Below are 13608 nucleotides of genomic sequence, written 5' to 3'. Positions count from 1 at the left end.
TCACAGGAAAATTTAAAAAAAAATATGTAAAAGTGCAGACACAAGTTTCTATGCAATACCTTGTCTTTATAAAAAAAAAAAAAAAAAAAAAGCTCACTTTGGAACTCTTCTGTGGTGACCTTTTTTTGTTTGTTTGTTCCCACTAATTAAGTTACATTTTAATTATTACTGCTTGAGCCATCTAAAGCACATGGAGCATTTGATAGCAGATGAAGATGACTGGTCCCATAAAGAGTTCCAGTACTACTAATTGCTCTAGCTAGCTTTACACATACAAATCTACTTGTATAATTCTGAGTACAAACATGAGTAACAGATACCTTCTGCCAAAAGATGCACCTTTAAAAGCATGTTCTCATGTGAAGAGCTTTTCAGACTTCTCAAAGCGCACATTGAGAACAAAAACTATAAGAAAAAGAATCTTAGATGTTTCCTACTAAATGATGAATAAATACATCCCCAATGATTTCCACAAAAATCCCACAAAAAATTGCCTCGTCACTGGCATCACAGTAATCACATATGACTGGATGCAGCATCTCAGCACAACAGGTGATGCTCACTTGGTCTTTCATAACAGTAGCTAATAAAGTCAAGACATTTGCAAAAAGCAGCTAAATGAAAAATTCTAACCTACAAAAAATTCCATTAATCTACTAGAAGGTGACTTGCTTAAGTTGTTCTGTTACTATATTGAAGTAAACAAAGGGAAAAAGGCTACTTCTCCCCAACAAGGGGATGCAGAATATTTTAGAACAGTTTCTATAGAAGAGTTTGTTATAAACGCTCTTCTGAAATAAAGCTGCAAGTGACAAGTTAAAATATTCCTCCAGTTTTATGAAGCACACACGTACATTTTTCCAAATTAAAGAAACACCAGGTCCCAATAAATTCCAAAAGCAAATGCGAAAAGATTGTTCAAATTGCTCAAATTCAAGAAGCACATGTGTACGAGCTCTAGTGATAGCACATTTCTTTCAACAAAAAGGACTGATGCCTCTAATTAAAACAGATGAAAATCTACCTACTGCTAATGGAATCACAAAGGCAAAACCCCTTATCCGTATACTAATAAAAAGCAGCGGTCGCTCAAAAACAATGTAAGACTTCACTAAGCGATAGGTATTTTAGAGCTGAAATTCTTCTTACAAGGTTGTTCCTCTTGACGACTGGATTCTGCAGGACTTTCAGAAATACTAGCAGTTTCTTCAGTTGTTTTTCCTCTTATCCATGTTGCCAGAGAGTATGACTCAGAATTATCAGAGCAAGCCATTTCCAAAATATCACATAACGTATGACAGAGAAGGTTCTTCTGTTCTTCTTCTGTAAAATCAGAAACCTACATGAGTTCAATTGCTGCTAATCAGTACCTTATATATGCTACTAGTATCTTTTAAACATACTAATGTAATGTGAATAATTAAGTGAGCTTATTAATTTTACCTTATTAACGTTAATTGTTGCATGACTGTAATGGACCAAAGACTTATAAAACCATCTTCAGAGATTTGTGTTTCAATATGATTTCTAACCCATTCCCTGTACTAATAATAGATTTCAATTAATCAAATATTTATAAACCATGCAAGTACTGTCGACTGGAATGGACCTTACAAATAAGAATTCAGAGTTTATAGAGAGTTGGGGTTGTTCAGCATGGAGAAGTTAAGGCTCCAGAGAGACACTATTACAGCCTTTCAACATATAAAGGGGGCTTGTAAGAGAGACAAAGACTTTTTACTAGGGCTTGTAGAGACAGGATGAGCAGCAATAGTTTTTAAACGTGGAGAGGGTAGATTTAGACTACATGTAAGGATTATTATTTATTTTTTTTTTTTTATGATGAAGGTGCCAAGATACTGGAACACATTGCCCAAAGAAGCTGTGGGTGAACATTTCCAATCATGGAGCAAAGTCAGGTTGGATGTGGCTTTGGACAAACTGATATAGCAAAAGGTGTTCCTGGCTATGACAGTGGTGGGTAGCCTAGATGACCTTTAATCAACCTTCCAATTGACCTTCCAATCCAAACCATTCTATCATAAAATGTAGTATACATACTTTTTGCCACGTAACTGGCATAAAGGTTATGCCAGTTAAAATATATTAATAGAACATGTAAATGTTTTAAGTGTTCTCCTGTTTATTTACTATCATTTAATTACAATTTGTATTATGACTTGATTTACAAATAATTAAAGAAAGAGAAAAAGAGGTCTCAGTACCTGGACAGTCTCTCCAAGTAGACTTTTCACTGGCAAAAAGCCTCTTCAAGAGGAATGCCTTTGATATCAAAGCATCAAATAATTATTAAAATTCATTGCAATTAAGTTTTACATTTCATCACAAGCTCTATACCAAAGCATTTCTGCATGCTATTAGAAAAGCTTCAAGCATGTCATCACTCAGTAAGAGACCTAAGTCTGCACTGTTTTACTGATTTCTCCCATTCAAAGTAATTACAAATGTGGCCTAAAGTTCACCCTTATTGAGTTTGAACCTAAACTATACTTTGAATTCACAGAGTACATATTTAAACACCTCCAGACTCATGGGAATGCAGCAATGGAGGCACAAATACTTTGCAGTATATAACTGAGGAGTACAAGACAGTTCTAGTCAGAGATCAAAAATCCGTTGAGTTTTTACAGAATGCACTGATTCAACCATTAAAAGTCATAAGTTGAAGATCACATTGAAAAAAACACTATATATATCTACATCCCTGCTTTGCTTTTTATTAACACCAACACTGCTCAAATTACTACAACGCCTATAAACGTTGACACAGGTACCACTCTTCTTATGGTCGAGAAATTTAAGAGATGAGAACATATAAAGATTTCATTGATATCTAATCTTTTACTTTTCCCCTTCATCCTGCACTCCCCCTTTTAAAGTTGCCTCTGCTTAGTTCACTCTGCTGCACTTCCTCAAATTAACTCCATTCAGCATACACAGCTCAGAATGAGATTAGCTCTGCCCTATCTTGTGCTGAATATTGGTTTGCTCTATACTATCATTATGAAATTAGCTGATTTGCAATTAATTTTGGTATTTCAAATCCACATACATTAAGAAAAGAACAAAATTTGGGCTTATTAATCTTAAATCATTCCTGTAGTAAATGCATCTTACCTGTACTGGTGCAATCACTGCACAAGGGCCACCTTCAAATTGCTCTAACGCAGTTGATTCAGATTCACTAAAGACAAATCCTGTTAAATGGAAGATGATGGTATTTAGTGAAATATATAAGCAATCTTTTATATATATTCCTTCCCTAAAAGAAGGGACGTTTGATTTATTAACTTTTAAATATCAAACAAATTTTCACGATTTTTTCCCCCCATCATGCAGCAGAACGTGGTTAAACTATCTGAAAAGATAAAAAAGATGGTAACAGGTGAATAGAAAAATGAATATATCTCAACAATCAGATCATGACCATGAAAAGCCAACTGCTGGAGTTTTTAAACAGTAAAACCGTCACCAGAGTGTGTGCGGCTAAACACTTAAAACATTTTTTAATTTATTATTTCTTACTGATCAACTAAAATTTGTTTTTAAGTTATATTTTTGTCTTGCATATGTAAAAAAGTGACCTTTGGAGCTTCACTGAACATGTATAATGCATTTCTATTCTCTCTGAAGAACATGTTATGCTTCTCACTGATCTCATTTTTGGCCTGTCAGTGCTTCCTCTTGAGGTTGAAATAGGCTGAGTACCTCAAATATTCACTCGTAACCACGGAAGCGAGCCTCTTACTGGTATTGTTTTGCAGTAGATACGCTGTATTTATCAAGATGCAAGATTACCTATTTTCCCCCTCCATCTTTGAAGTCAAAATTATTTTACAGTCACAGAACAAATTCTGGAGCCATTATTAAAGAATTACTTATCACTTTGCTCTTAAACTTCAACGCTTGTTAATTCACAGCCTTCATTTCTCACAGATAAAAGCACATCCACAGACAATTACCTTGATGAAGCTGATGCATAACACCTTACGGTGAGCTGTATTTTGCATTATTTAAGTGCTAGTAGCATTGTGCTGAAGTTCATTATAACGTAGAAACCATGCAACTGTAGTCAGCAACTAACCAGCAAACGCAAGCAAGTGGGTGCAGGAAGGAAAGGGATACACACGCATATTTTCTCAGCAGAACGAATATTCAGCGCATTTTTCCCCACAGTTTCTCCTTTCCCTGATTCTGTATCATTACACCCTGCTGCATCAGAAGTGTCCCCAAGTCCTAGATGTGAATTTGAACTCGGGGAACGTGTGCCACCAGTGCGGACTTCAGTACTGCCGCAGGACAGGTACCTCGTCCCAAGCAGCACCTTCAAGGGAGGGCTACTGCATGTCTGTGAGGCCAGATTCAGCACAGAAATGGCAGCTGATCAACAGCAGCGTGAAAAAAATCAGACAGATCAGTGTAGCCATTGATCTTAAGATGTGGGCTTTCCCCTGTATCCAACAGGGAGACTGCAGCTTTTTCTTTTTTTTTTTTTGGAACCAAACGTGCACATGTGCATTACAATGATGTCCTTTATATCCAAACCTCAGCTGCTTGTCATGCCTGGTAGGTTGGATCCAGCATCACCAAATTTAGCAGTGGTGCTGCATTAATCCGGACTTCAAAGTTTGCCCCAGTGTGATTTCATTCCCCCGTTAACATGCCCTAACAAGAAATATCACCAGCCATTTCAACAGTCACACTTATCCGTATTAAAACTCCAGTTTTCTTCTACTTCAAAGCATTATTACATGCCATCCAAGCACGCTGCAACATTTTTTTTTTTAGTTGTTTTAATGATTTAGCCACTGCAGTGAAAAAAACATACTTGGACATAGTACCATTAAAGCACACTTAGGAAATCTTGAGTTTGTTTCGCTTTCTTCAAGGTTCTTACAGAAAGCACGACCTGTTGCTGTTTCCCCTGCCCTTTTTTGAAAACCATCTCCTAAAAGTAAAGAAAATCAAGTGTGATCCACTGGAGAGAAATATGGGATAGATGATGCAAAACTGCTAGTATCCAGAATTTGACAGAATACAACCCTAGAAAAGAAAGAAAAACAAATGCAACATGCAAACAACATTTTCTCTTTTAGCTATATGCTACTTGTTGCTTAATAAGCTTCAAACTTCCAAAGGCTGTGTAGCAAAAAAAGGGACTTTGGGAGTTTTCGTCTTGCTTTCCTTCTACGAAATCTGAAGTCAACTTAGGTAAAACTTCAGAAACCAGCAGTCTGAAGTCCAACTGGGTTCAAATCTACTTCAGCCTGCAATTGCATCTCTTTACTTTTTTTTTTTTTTTTTTGCATAATAATCACAACTTGTGCAGTCCCACATGCTTTTCATAATGATTCACAGGAATGGCCTAACTACCTCATAAGCTATCAGCTAAGACCTGAATCTCTGATCCAGCCCAATTTCAACTTACTGTCACTCTCAACAGGTTATTTCTCTCATCCAGCTCCTTTCACTCAAGATAAAACCTTAAAAGCAACAGAGATGTAACACAGCTGAAACAATCTTCATTCATAAATACCATTATCATAATTTGCCTGGGAGAAACAGTTTTTTTTTTTTCCATTGCTGTTTGTACTCCTACTAACTGTTCCACTGACCTCCCCCCTGCCCTGCTGGATGCTTTTGGCTGTGGGGAACAGCAACATAAGTCGATCAAGATTGCTGCCGGTAATCAACGCCACCAATATTTTCAGTTACACCAACTATGCTATTTGCAGATTTGTCTTCATATCCTTTATTCACTACTAACCACACAAAAGAAAGCTTGTCGCCTTCGTTCCCACAATTTGGCATTCAGCAAGGCGCACGTTTCTTCCAGATAATCCTCAACTCTTCTACGTTCATTTTGCCAAAACAAACATATGACTTAATTACGTACACTTGTCTTTTATCTAACACATCACATTACGGTCCAAAGCACTACAAAAACCATTGATTTTTCTATTCTGATCATCCCACCACTTTGTGCATACTTTACTGTCTATTTCTAATATCTATCTATCTTACATCCATGTCACTGCAGACACGGGTTAACTGTCATTTCACGAAGGATGTGGTGTATGCCTTCAGTGCTTTCCCCCTGTGCTTGAACCAATTCTAGCTGAATGAAGGGGAGAAGAGGAGAAGCTAAAGAGCACGTGGCCTTAACCACATTAGAAAAACAATTTGTTCCATCGCTGACCCAGTCTAACTACAAAGATGCTGTGCTATTCATTTTTTTTGTGCTATTCTCTGCGGAGCTGGCCTCTTCCCTCACCAGAGTATTGTATTCCTCTCTCTTTTGGGGGATATAAAAACTGCCTGACGTGACTACTACAATAACCTGTTATTACCGAAGTACAAGGTTTGCAACATGTCTTAATGTTTCATACTTTCTCTAAAGATGAATGTAGAATGGTAACACACATTTTGCATATGGCTTTGGGCTTTCAGAGTACATTTTTACAGTCAATCTAAACTTCTGAAGCTTTCTCTGAGAAAAAACCACAACGTTTTCTTACATATAAGAAAAAATGAGGAATTACTATAGCAATACCACAAAAACACTCTACTTAATGGGTTGTGGGTAAGGAGCCAGGATGCCCTGGAAGGGTTTGAGGAAAGTACCCAAATTACCTGGCAAGCTGCTGTTACAATGGGCAAGGACCTGCCAGAAAACAAGGCAAGGTCCCAACCTGTCTGCCTTTCTCCACCTCTGTCAAAAATAGAGTCCTGCGAACCTTCTGAATTTCAACAAATCCGTATGAGTTTTCTGTGTGAACATGACTCAAGAGCTTTTATTTTTAAGGCTGTCACCCTCTGAGATAAAAGAACGGCCCTGCTCGAACCACATCCTTCCTTACAGTATGGGCAATACCTTTTCTGATTTCCCTCTCTGGACGCAGGTAGCAGTAAACCCTAAAACTCCACTGTTCAGAAAACTGCGTTACAGGGCATTTGAAGTTCTTACTACTGTAGGTCTATTCCAACTTCATTAAGCACTGTGCCTTTTAGCCAGAGAATACAATCTTCTCATTAACTTCACAATTTAATTTACGTGTCCACACCCCATTCTTGGGCAGTCAGCGATACCTTCTTTTCCCTTCCAGTTAAACAGCGCTGAAAGGGCTGTAATTTACACCTACTGAGACTGACAGTCCCTCAAAAAAACGTATTGCCACCCCAAAGCCTAACCTGTCAATCTGCAAGCTTCATTGTGCATCTTACTTCTTCATTCTGGTATAAAACGAAATTCACTAAAACAGTAGAAATTGGCAACAACGTCCATAATACTGGACAGATGCTTAGGGACTTAGGGAAGTCCTAGTCTGAGAAATTTCAAGAAATTCTGGGTTCCGTTTCACTTGGACTTGAAATGAAGTAATTTTCCTGTGAAACAAGAACCCATAGCTCAGGCAGCACTAACCTTTTGTCAGGGCAGAGCCTCTCTGATCCTTCCCCATCTCAACTACGCAAGCGCTCTGGCTGTTGCCCAGTCCATTACTTCAAAAAGGCATTCGCGTTTGTCAGAATTAATCCATTATTTTTAAGACAACTCTGTGTTACGGAAGGGCACGAAATAAAGAAATTAGATCTCACAGAACAGAAAGGGATTTGACGGTCTTTCAGCTGCTGTTCAAAACAGCAAGATGTGGTCACTTGGTCTGTAAAGACAGGATCACTGCCCCGAAACAAAGCTGCCACTCCAAGGGGAGAAAAAAGGTCGACAAACATAAAATCAAGAAAAGAAATTTCTCTCAACTCAAGCGTTAGGTGGCTGTTCTCAAGCAGAACGTCCCTGTTGTTTTTCCCAAAAGCCACTGTTCTCTCGAACTTACTGCTTGTGCTAATAAAAAAACACTTCCTACTGGCTGAACCAGCAACATTTGCTGTTTAAGCTAAAGTTTGAAGTCAGCACTTTATAGTACTTTTCGATTTGAAAACCTCAATATGTTTTCGCACGATGTACTAATTCCTGGCAGCAGGTTTGACTTCTAACTTTTTACTTTTACAGAAGCCCTAGAAGCAGTCCCCCGATCATAAATCAAAAACCACCCACCAGGGTTTACTTTGCTATGTCTGACAGGCATTGGTAAAGCAGAAGCTTCAGCAACAGTTCCACCAAACAACTTGGAGAGGCAGCGCTTCGGGCAGACAAGCAGTAACAAGCAGGGAGAGCTGGTACAAAAGGTGTAACCGCTTCCTCCACCTGTTTGCACAATCAAGAGTTGCCTATACCCTAGCCGCAAATGCTATGAAAAACGCATTTTTATTTATGATTTACTGTTTGCACGAATAGGGAACTCACAGAAATGCAGATGTTTTATAATCATTAGTTATGAAACCAAAAAAACCAAACATAGATAACAGTCGCTACTCTTCTCTAATCACCCAAATGAAATACAAATTAATAACTTAAAGGAACACTCTTCAAATTGCTACTTCTATTTAAGGCTTAAAGAATGGCAAATCCTTTTTCCTTTCCTTTCCCTCAAACATATATGTGATTATCTGATTAAAAAAATATATATTTTTCCCTGGTAACCTCAACTTGATCGTGGTCTAATGATATTACAGCTCCAATGACTTAAAAGCAGTGCAGTAGGATGTAGCTCCTCAACCAAGGATGCAATAAAAGCCAACCTGGTGATGTTTAAGTGTACTAGACCAGACAAAAGAGTTCCAGGTGTGTAAAAAAAAAAAAAAAAAAACCTAGAAAGAAAAGGGTAGAACGAAAAGGAAAGTTGCTAATCTACTCATCCAGCTCTCAACATTGAAGCCAAAAGGGGATCTGGATAAAACAAACCCATTTCCATCATATATTATACAGAAGTAGTATTAATACCCTCATAATATGCTTTTGAAGTTACGCAGTTGTTTTGAAAAGACTGTTCCATGTCTTTTTCCCCAAAGGCCAGTGAGAAAACAGCTTAGGTCATTCTGAAACACTGCTGCACTTAAACCTGCCAGACATTCCCAGTTACGTATCTGCTGATCTGCAGAGCAGCTTTGTGAACGGAGTCTGTCTCCGATCAAAGCAAGAAATTGTTCCTATCACAAGTATGGTTCCTAAGCGTTCAGCCCTCCTCCTACCTGCTTCTCAAGTCCCCATAGCTATACCAGCGAATATCGAAGTGCAGACTGAGCCTTTGCTTCATATTGCTCTGCGCCCACTTTGAGGATTCCGCTAAGTGGGACTCAAAGGGCTCAAACTGCAAATTCTGCTGCAAACACACAAAGGTTTTCCTTGGGAAAAGCCAACAGCAAACACCACCAGAAAGAAAAACCAAACACAGCAACAGCTTTGTGGTTATGCCTTTGTGAGGCCTGGAACCAAGACAATGTGTTTCAAGTTGCCAACGCAGCAAGCTGCAAGAATTATTTTTAAGTTTTGAACTGTCACTAACTTCAGACAACGTATCTGCATTACCCAGGTCAGTTCTGCTAACTCACCATGGATCAGTTGATCTTAGTTTTGACCAAACACACACAATGGTTAACCGAGTTTTGTGCATGACTAAGTTTCCCAGAACACTGCTATCTTTACTAAGAAACCGACTGGTTTGAGTCTTACATTCCTCTACAGCCTCCCTACTACTTATTTTCCTTCCTAAATGTAAGTTACTGCTCTCAACTTCTAAAGAGTATGAGAAAGATCAGACCACATTCGGAAAGTATCCGAAATAAACGCCAGCGTTGTCCCTACGCTCTCAAACACAAAAACCCAAAGCCAACCAACCAAAAAAACAAAACACCCACAAGCAGCAACAAGAAAAAACACATACAACGAAATCTCAAACTAGTTATTTTAGGCAAATATCATTTGTATGTTTTTGGTAACTTTTGCACAACCGATGCAAAACAAGAGTCCCTCTCAACTGTGAAGGCTGTGGAAATAAAAATATATATATACCCATAAAAATCAAGCGTTATCTTGGTAAGACTCCTTGGAGAGTCCACAAGACTCCTTGGCAGCAGGAAAACAGTGCAGTACCTTTTCAAGAGGGAAACTGAAAGTTTGTAAAGGTATTGTTTTGCTGACAACGCAGTAGACTGAGACTGACTTTTTTCTCAGCACAGGAACTCCAAACATCACCCTAACCTGCTGTCCTGTGCTTTTCCTACATGAAACTGATTATATTAAACAGGATATAGGGAAGGGAGCAGAAACACTACACAGTACACTCACGGGGCTTTGCCTAAGGACAGACGGAAAGCGAGGAAATATCAGCTTCTTCAAGGAGCCACCAACAGCCAGGAGAGGCCTTTCCATCAGTCCCTCACAGGAGCACAGGTTTGGGGCATTACAGCACACAGCTCAATACATTTTGAAACTGCTGAAACTCCATATATCAACACGCTGTCTTAAAAACATCAATTCGGATAAACTAGCATTACCAGTTAAAGAGAGAATTATTTGTTGGTGCCAGACACTGATGGTCTGGATACCCCTTGTACCAGCGAGCCTCTGGATCACACCTTTTCACTGCAGCTCTGAAATGGCACCAGAAAACCTGCACCGAGAAGAAATTACGCCTAGGTTGTGCAAATTAAATACAGAGAAACCACACCGCAAAGCCCCCAGGAGCCACAGCTATTGCTGCTTTATCTCCGGCCACCTCCTGGGGACAGGCTGCACCTGCTCCAGCTGCCAGAGAGCCCGTCGGGGCATAAATAAATAATAAATAAATAAGTAAATAAATAAACAAACAAACAAACAAACAGCCGGGGGGGCGCTGTCCCAAGCTCCCCCCACACACGTTTGGGGAGCCTATTTGGGGCTCCCATGTTCTTGGGGAGGGGAAAAAAGGCAACTTAAGCCTTCTTGTAGCCAAAAGCTACGTGAAATAAAGCAGCAAGACGCCCTTGGGAACAGGCATAAGGAAGGTTTGGGGAAAAAAAATAAATAAATAAAGGATGGGAGAAACGGGCTTCCTTCCCTCCTCCTTTCAGCTCCCTGGGAGATTTGAGGCAAAAAGCGACGGCGCTGCCAAAAAAAATAATTATTATTAATGATAATTATTATTATAGTAAACACCCCAAACCCCAAACTTCTTTCCCAAGCGAAACTGCTGCATCATTTACCACCGGGCACACACACGGGCGGCCACCCCCCGGGCAGGGCTGTGAGGACAGACGGACAGACACACGGACAGACAGACGGACAGAGGGAGGGAGGGAGGGAGCTACCTTGCGCCCAGCGGCAGAAGATGGTGTCGGCCAGCCCGCGGGGCCCGGCTTTCTTGCCCCACACCAGCTGGACAAGCTCCTGGGCCGCCTCGGACATGACGGGGACGGGGCAGGGGGAAGGGGGAAAGGGAGAAGGGGGCGGAGGCGGCGGCGGCCCCGGGGCCGGGCGGGCGAGGCGGCGGCTGCCGGCGGCGGCGGCCCCTGCGCAGGGGAGGGGCCGGGCCGGGCCGCGCCGGGAGGGCGGGGCGGGCGCCGGGGGCCGCGCAGGCGCCGCGGCTGCTTTTCCGCCTGCCCAGCAGCCCCCGGTGCTGGGAGGGGGAGGCCGTTGGGGTGTGAGGGGCGGTGTCGGGGCGGGGTTTTAGTCACAGAATCGCTAAGGTTGCCCTCCCAGATCAGATGGTTCAATTATTCCCCTACCACCAGTGTCAAACGCTAAACCACGTCCCTAAGCACCATGTCCAACCTCTCCTTGAACGCCCCCAGGGGTGGTGACTCCACCACCTGCCTGGGCAACCCGTCCCAACGCCTAAGACTTTAAGGCTGAATGGCACAGAATCATGGAAACACAGAACTCGGCAGTCAGGGTGGAGGGTCCTGAGCTTGGGTGTGCCGAGGGAGCTGTGGAGGTCATTAATACTAATGTATTCACAGAGCTTTCTTCATGCATAAGTTGGGTGTAAGCACCAACCTGACACATAGGCACAATGCTGGGCTAGCACGACTATCTTAAATAGTTTTAATGCTTGGAAACTTCTCTCTCATCTAGCAGTACCTAAATTCATAAAATCATCTGAAATGATGAGTGAAAGACAGCCATGTGATTTTCTTCACCCAGTTAAGAGCAGTGTCACATGTACATCCCATGAACTTTAGGAGACTCAACTTTGGGAAAACAAACAAACAAACAAAACCAAACAAACAAACTCAAATTGGGTTTATCCAGCCTAGTAACAATTACTTTCCTGGTAGAGATTTTAGAAATCAAGAATTGGTATTTTAACAAGGGATCACTGCCATTGTTTTCCTGAAATGTAATTGCCATTTGAATGGGAATTCTTCATGGAGGGATTTGTGGTCAGCGTCATGCACAAGCTCGAGAGACTTCAATAAACAAAATTTTTCAGAAAGGCGGTAACCATCACCACCAACAAAACTGGATTAAGGATGTTGCATTAGGAAAAACAAAACAAAACAACAGCAAAAACATTTTAATTTAAAAGTTTTCTAGGTGAAGCTGTAATGCATGTGCCACTTGGAACTCTTCATCTGGAGATGAAATTGGGCTGGAATATTGTGCCCATCTATTTTATCTTTATCATACACTTACAACCTTTACAGAGACTGAGCATATATCAAGGCTGTTACATGTGCAATCATACTGAATTAACTGTGAAAACAGGCAGTATAAGGGTGTTTGTAAACTTTCTCCTCTGTAATACCACAAATGGATCAGAAGATGGTGTGGTTGTACTTCCGATGTGTAAGCATTTTCATGTACTTGCACAATTAAGCATTCACTTGAGTTACTGACATCATTTTCCTTCAATACTGATGAATAGAATTGATTTTGGATTTTACATAAATAATGCTTATCATGTCCACATTTTGAGTTTTAGCATGAAGAAATAGTAACTCCAAACAAGTGAATAAAATGAAATTGGAATTGAAAGCATCGTAACAAAATCTGATTCTGTATGTATTATAATAAGGGTGTTCTTTAGATTTATAAGTTTTGAGTCAATGATGTGGAATAAAATAGAAATTTTCTTGCAGATGTAATACTTTGAGCTTAATGCTAGGTATAACAGGCTTGATATTGTAATCATCCCATGAGCAGGATGTTAATAGAAACATTTAAAAATGGAGCAATGATAAAAGCATGAGTCCACTACCTCAACATTGGTGGTCAGGCCTTAGGAGGAAGAAAGAACTTCAAGATTTGTTTCTCTCTTCACATTGATGGGCTTGTTCTGAGGAAGAAAACTTAAGTTTGTCATGGATGCTGAGAATGAAATCCAAAAAAAAAAAAAAGAAAAAAGAAAAATGTGTTCAGTGAAGCCAGTGGAAAGAGTTGAGATAAGAGGGCACCCTAAAACAATGATGCCAAGCCTGCAACTAGACAATGGCCACCACTATATGGAATTCAGTGGCACTACCCAGCCAAAAGGCCTGAAAATCTCCTTCCCCCACTTCCTTCTCTGGTGTGTTGGATAATCATTTGCATGTTACCAAAGTGCTGCTAAAAATGTGGTTTGAATGTGGACAAGAGAAAACTTGTCTTCAGAGTTTTTCACTATACTGATGAAAGCAAAGACAGTAATGAGAAACCAGATGTAGAGCAATTTGACCCATTATGATGATGTAGTTGGCATGCAGCACATGGAATTCGATGTAGACAAC

General features: G+C 40.3%; 1 protein-coding gene across 1 annotated transcript in view; it reads right to left on the bottom strand.

Annotated features, from left to right (window-relative positions):
- The window catches only part of MINDY3 (MINDY lysine 48 deubiquitinase 3), a 50607-nt gene extending 39263 nt beyond the window's left edge, over positions 1 to 11344 (bottom strand). Inside the window, exons 1-4 of the mRNA XM_032181349.1 lie at positions 11209 to 11344; positions 3139 to 3218; positions 2226 to 2283; positions 1150 to 1323 (exon numbers count right to left, since the gene is read on the bottom strand). Of these exons, the coding sequence (XP_032037240.1) occupies positions 1150 to 1323; positions 2226 to 2283; positions 3139 to 3218; positions 11209 to 11305 (409 nt within the window). The 5' untranslated portion in view covers positions 11306 to 11344. The remainder of the gene's footprint in view (positions 1 to 1149; positions 1324 to 2225; positions 2284 to 3138; positions 3219 to 11208) is intronic.
- Between the last annotated feature and the right edge of the window lie 2264 nt (positions 11345 to 13608).

This window comes from Aythya fuligula, chromosome 2 (genome assembly GCF_009819795.1).
Source record: "Aythya fuligula isolate bAytFul2 chromosome 2, bAytFul2.pri, whole genome shotgun sequence".
Classification (NCBI taxonomy): Eukaryota; Metazoa; Chordata; class Aves; order Anseriformes; family Anatidae; genus Aythya; species Aythya fuligula.
This window is presented reverse-complemented; position numbering and strand designations above follow the sequence as displayed.